General features: G+C 39.8%; 1 protein-coding gene across 1 annotated transcript; it reads right to left on the reverse strand.

Moving 5' to 3' along the window:
• Positions 1-1998: 1998 nt before the first annotated feature.
• LOC149822157 (nucleoside diphosphate kinase B-like) lies at positions 1999-5807 on the reverse strand. Its single transcript, XM_089979989.1, has 4 exons — positions 5725-5807; positions 5271-5319; positions 4933-5164; positions 1999-2503 (listed from the first exon to the last, which is right to left on the reverse strand). Exons 1-4 carry the CDS (start codon positions 5773-5775, stop codon positions 2389-2391), a joined length of 447 nt encoding a protein of 148 aa, XP_089836115.1. The 5' UTR covers positions 5776-5807; the 3' UTR covers positions 1999-2388.
• Positions 5808-6183: the final 376 nt, after the last annotated feature.

Genomic DNA, 6183 nt, shown 5'->3' on the forward strand with positions numbered 1-6183 from the left:
CTGTCTTACATTGTTCTCTCTCTCTCTCTCTCTCAAGCTAAAGCTTCTGTCTTGACAACTCTGTATCCCTGTAATGATAGATCAAATAGTTAAGGTGTCTAAGGGATCTTGAGGGGCTTGTTGAAGTTGAAGGTGGTCTCGGATGTTGCAGTTTTTTTTCATTACAGTATCCCAATTTATGTCATTTGTGTGGAAGCAGAGGTCCCTTCAAACAGAGCATTAGAGTGTACTCAATTTGACCAACCAATAGGCTATCCAGTTTGCAGGAGATGCTACTGTCTCCTGATCATGCTGTCGACCGTACAAATTCAGACTTGCATACTGCAAGTGTAGCAGAGATTCTGGACAAACCTGATTTGATGAGCTAAGAGCTAATCATGCATCTAAATGTTGGTTAGATATGATCTTGTCTGATAGCCATAGAATGTATTGCCGCTGAGGTTGCATTCATTATTCTCCATACGCGTTAAAGAAACAGAGATAGTGTATCTGAACTCCACCTTGGTAGCTTCTGAAGAAAAAGGTCACACTAAATTATATAAGCAGATTACTCCTTGTCTGTCTGGCTGCCAAATCCGCCATGGACAGCAGCAGGAGTAAGTACTTTGTATGTGCGTGTGCGCGCGCTCATGCTGACTAAGATTTCAGCCCTAAATTATCCAAGGCAACTAGTTTAGATCTGAGAGCCTGAGAACATCCTCTCAGACCCACAGCTAATCAAAGGGCATTAAGGGTGTGTTTTAATACCATGTATCTTAGATATGATATGAGCATTGAATCTTGTGTGAAGCTAGAAGCAGCTTAGTCAGCTTAACCACTGTCTCATCATGGAAAATTTACCCTTTTTAATCTTCCATAGGGTAGCCAAGTTAGGAGGCTTTACCTGTTGCATACCAATCAAAGAAGCGGAGAGTCCGTGTAAGCTCACCCAGAAGCTGGGAGAGCTTTCTCCACTAGAGAGCAGAGAGTGATAAAGGGGGGGAAGCGATATATCTTAAAGCAAACACTTCATCACATGAGCAAAGCTAAAGTTCGACTTTTTGTGGTGTAGAATGGTTGTGCAGGTCATGTCACATTCATCTTTTCTGCAATCATGATATCCCATACTTGAATATAAAGTAATCTCAAATGCATGATGAAGGAAGGTCAGGCAGTCTCAAATTCACAATTTTCTTCTCTTCCGGCAAACACTGGATTATAAATCCAGTTTAAAATCATAGAATCACAGATCACCTTTGGATCCTTTAATCCCTAGCGGGTGAAGAAACGCTTGTTATTGAATAACATCAAAAATCATAAAAGCATAAAACTAAGCCCGAACGATAACAGTAAACGTGCAAGCAAACTGCAGACCTTGGCTTCAACTATCGTAAGTGCTATGCTAGATGAAAAGCAACAGCAAAACAACTCTATACCTTGCCACTTTCTAACTTGGGGACACTGACCCCCACAAATTTGTTCATTTACATCACACAAGTTCAACATCCACCATATGGATGCCCAGATTAGGACTATATACCCACAGGTTTGGCCAGTCATCCTCGGTATTGTTATCAAGGCAACACTCCATCAGAACACATTCAATTCTTGCTCAAGCATATCGCTCTCTCACATCCAACCAGAAGATTGGACTGGCCCTGCAGAGTTGCTCCATACTGGTCATGGGTGGATCTCTGCAGAGTTGCTCCATACTGGTCATGGGTGGATCTCTAAAAAGAATTGAGCTCGTGATGTACAGGGCCTCCAACCTTTCGGATGCTTGCCCTAACCAACTGCACAACCGTGTGTACGATTTCCTCCTCTTATGTTCAGAGAACATGAAAAATATTTTACCTTTTGACGTTCATGCAAACATACAAACATATAGAAAACAATGGCCATAAGTGAAATCTGCATTCAAATCAAGCGAAATTGAACATGGATGATATTGCGGTTCCTAAGGCAATGTATATAGCAAAGGTCCTCATGCACCATGATTTGTATAATGAGCCAACCATAAAAACCATGAAGGAAACGATTTCGTAGTTCACACAATGAGCTCTGTGATTCAAATTCCCCACATGGATTTTACACTGCAACATCGATAAGCACATCGCCCAATTGGTGACCCACAATTTTTTAGGCACTAAAGCCACCTAGAAAATTCGTAGCAAGGTTTATTACTAGTGTGTCAAAATTGACAGCCAGTGGAAAGATAATCGTCTGGTCAAACATAAGGAAGCTTAAGTATATGGTCACCAAAGCCTGAGTCAATAAAAGTTCATATCCCAATATAAGAGAAAAGGACGCCCAAGAAAACAACTGTCAAAGGACATAGAACATGTTAGTGACACTCAAAATCAGCCTTGTTATCAAGTAGTTTCCTCTTTAACAGCAAAAATATCTTTTTTACTCATAGATCCAGGGTAGAAGGCTGCTCTGCCACGCAACAATGCCCTCTGGGAACCACATAGCAATCTCCTTCCTGGCATTCTCTACAGAGTCACTCCCATGAATGATGTTCCTGTGGCAGAAAAATGAAGAAGTCCACCAATTGCTTGTTACAATCAAGTTTCAAGAACAAAACAAAACTCAGACTTTAAGCTTGAAATATTTCATGCAACAAGCTGGACTCAATTACGCAGAAAAAATATTCTGGTGACTGGCTGGTTACCACTGACGCAGTAGAAATGAGAGTTACTAAATCAACCTCTGTATTTGCTTTCTAGGGAATACAAATGAAAGATTAAATTGCTGGACTTGCAGAAGCTTTAAACAAAAAAAATAATGCTTTGAAATTCAAAACAATAACAATGCCACTTTAGTCAGCCTCCAAAAGTCCTCCAACTTCACAAAACATTCATGCATGTACTCATCTTCTTCCAAAGTGTATTCCTCTTTCTCCTCACAGCTTGATTAAAAAAATAAAAAAAATGGCAATTGTCCGGTATCATATTAGTTGGAAGAATCTCTAGACACATGAAAAAGACTTCAAAAGATCATTAGCAAAAACTAAAGTTCATAACCCATCACCATCATTGTTTTTTGGAATATCAGTGACCTTAAGATTCCATGATATTGGACTAATTAAGGGAAGATTCAGCAGGATAAATGTCATTGGCTGAATTCTCACAAGAATTTGCTAACATCCAGATGCACCAATCTGTCAATTAAACAAAAAAACAAAAAACCACTATGCCAAAATTTTCCAAGGCCCTGATGAAGATGATGATTATGACGATGGACAATGATGGTTCTCCCTAATAGCATTGTATGTAAGCAACAACAACAACATCATCTAATGAATAGAATGACTCCCACCAGCAAGAGAGGAAGGTTTTCTCAAAAAAGAAATATCAGAGTAAATGAAGATGGACATGCAATAGTAAAAGAATCTTCAAAGCCATTACATCTAGAAAAAATGAAACAAGAAAGGGGCAGGGGAGTGGATTGTTGTTGGTGTACCCTGTGGAGGGAGAGGAATAGGTGATGAAAATAAAAGCAGCAGCATGCGAATGAACCTCCCCACACTTATATTATAGTAGGAATAAACAATTTAACATATAGAATTTTCCTTTTCTTCCTTCTACAGGTGTTGATTTGAATGGGTTTATGCTACAAGTAAAACAAAGCGCAACCATGGGGCTGAGTCCAAACGAAACATTGTTGGGCTTTTCTACAATAAAGACTAGAAATAAGGAGAAAGCAGAAAGAACCGGTTGCCTTACAGATGGTAACTTAGAAAAAGAACATGAGAAAATAAAGAACCACAATATAATAAAAGTATGAAATACATATCCTGTGAAAAATGTAGTGAGAAGAAACCTACATGATAATGGGATGAACAGGGGCGTAGCTAGGGGGGGCAGGACTGGGCTGTAGCCCAGTCCTGCCTCCCCAAACAGTTAAATTTTTTATTTTTTTTTAAAAGCCCAGTCCTAGCCCTGCCCTGAATCCATATGAAATAGATTTTTATCCATTTTTTAGCCCAGCCCTGACTGCAGCAAATAGTTTGATTTGTCCATATGAAATAGATTTTTATTAAGAATTGTAGCCATTTTTATTTTATCTCAAAAAAAAATTTTTTGGGGGCGCTGCCCCGAACCCCCAACTATCACACAAATAAATTTTTTTTTATACACCCCTGTTTGCCCCCCCCCCCCCTCACATGAATCCTAGCTACGCCCCTGGGGATGAATACAGTGAAACGAAAAACATGGAATGAATCGAGGAAATGATACAGATACAGAACATGAAAAAAGAGTGAGTGGAAGCACAAGGGATACACTTAGCCACAGCCTTTAGCCAAAAAAGGGATGCTTGGCCGAGGAGACCCGTCCCCATCATGTATGTGCCCACACCCTAATAACTGAAATTTCAAGTCAGAAGAGAATAAAGAAAAAGTACATTTTTGCAGCCAAGGTACCTTTTCATTTTTTCATATACTAGGGGATTCAGGTTGGAAAAGATAATGCCCCATACTAATAGATTCTGGTCCATAACCATGGGTTCCAGTGCACGAGATCTTGTAGCACTTACCAATGAGGCCCTATCAATAAAATAAATCAATTATAGACGCTAATACAATTAGATCAGCTCTTCATTGACAAACTTGGGATTTGCGATCTCAGGTAAGATTCATTCAGGATCATGAGATCCTTTCCTATCTTTGATTTCTTCTAATATCTGTGCAGCCAGTGCCAGCAGGCTGAAACATGGTCTCATTAAGAAGATAGGTTGCTGTTTAGCATTAACCATCACATAGTTAAGACTAGAATGTTCACATAAAACAAGCAGTTAAAATATTCACTTTTAAGCAATAAAAACACAAGGTAGGATAAATAAAGTCATAAACATCATCCAGAAAAATAATGAAAACCAAGCTCCCTGATCTCATAACAAAAAATAACCGAGCTGCAAAATTTCCAAACAGCAAGAAGCGACATGCTTTACCTGCCAATCTCCACTGCAAAGTCACCACGAATGGTGCCAGGAGCAGAATCTGCTGGGTTTGTGGCTCCGATGATCTTCCGGCCAGTCGTCACGATGTTCTTTCCTTCCCACACCATTGCAACAACAGGACCAGATATGATGTACTCGACAAGAATATCGAAAAAGAACTTTGCTTTTAGATCTTCGTAGTGTTTCTCAGCGAAACTCCGGTCGACATTCATGAGCTTCAAGCCTGATGATTTTTTAGGAAAGGAATCAATCTAATGCTAAAGCACAAAACGGAAAACAAACACCCACACAAAAAGAGAACGCAAAAAGAAGGGGAGCCAGCTTTTCACCTCTCAAAGTAAAACCTTTCTTCTCAAATCTAGCAATGATCTCGCCCACCTGCAAGAAGAAAGGTAAAAGAAAACAATTTCAGATAAAACTACCAACTCCCATCCTCTCGTTTTCAAATTCCTTTAAGTGCTAAAACGCTGAGATGGCATTTGACACTTCAAATCAAAACCAACCATACTCGTCAAATCTTAGACATGAAAATGGGCAGATAGAGAACCCATTATACTTATTCATTGAGCTAAGTTCCCAACCAACAATCATGATTAAATCAAGTCATTCAACATCTACAAGACCAAAATGCACAACCGATTGAATCAAAACAAGCTCAAAGCAAAATTTTAACCATGATATTACACTAACCAACTAGAATATGATCTTAAGACGCCCCATGAAAGAAAAGAAAACCTGAAATGGAAAGAAAATCACGGGAAAGAGAGGAGGGAGAAGACGAACCAGGCCTCTCTGGACAGCGTCAGGCTTGATCATGACGAAGGTCTGCTCCATCTCTCTCTCTCTCTCTACTGCACTCTGTTTATGACAAGAGAGCAGAAAAGCGAGATTAAATACCACAAAACCCTAGTTTTAGAAAAAATGTTAAAATATATTTTACACCCCGCTCCTTGTTCTTAGGGTTAGACTCTCCGTTTATGTCCGAGTGTGAATGGTCTGACCAAATTAGGAGTGTCAATGCATCAGTCGGGATTGATTCAGACCCGACCCGTACAAAACCCAACCTATGAAGTTTGGTGATAAATAAAAAGGCCGTGGGCCCCCACCCGGGGTTTTCCTTGCTTCGGCGATGGTTCTTCATCGTAAAAAAACAAGATAAAGAAGAAGGTCCGATTCGAATCCAGGTCGTACTCTAAGGGTCCGATTGGTATATGAAGTCGGGCATGGTTTGTGAAATTTGTT

Source organism: Nuphar pumila, chromosome 11 (genome assembly GCF_984573655.1).
Source record: "Nuphar pumila chromosome 11, dmNupPumi1.hap1.1, whole genome shotgun sequence".
Classification (NCBI taxonomy): Eukaryota; Viridiplantae; Streptophyta; class Magnoliopsida; order Nymphaeales; family Nymphaeaceae; genus Nuphar; species Nuphar pumila.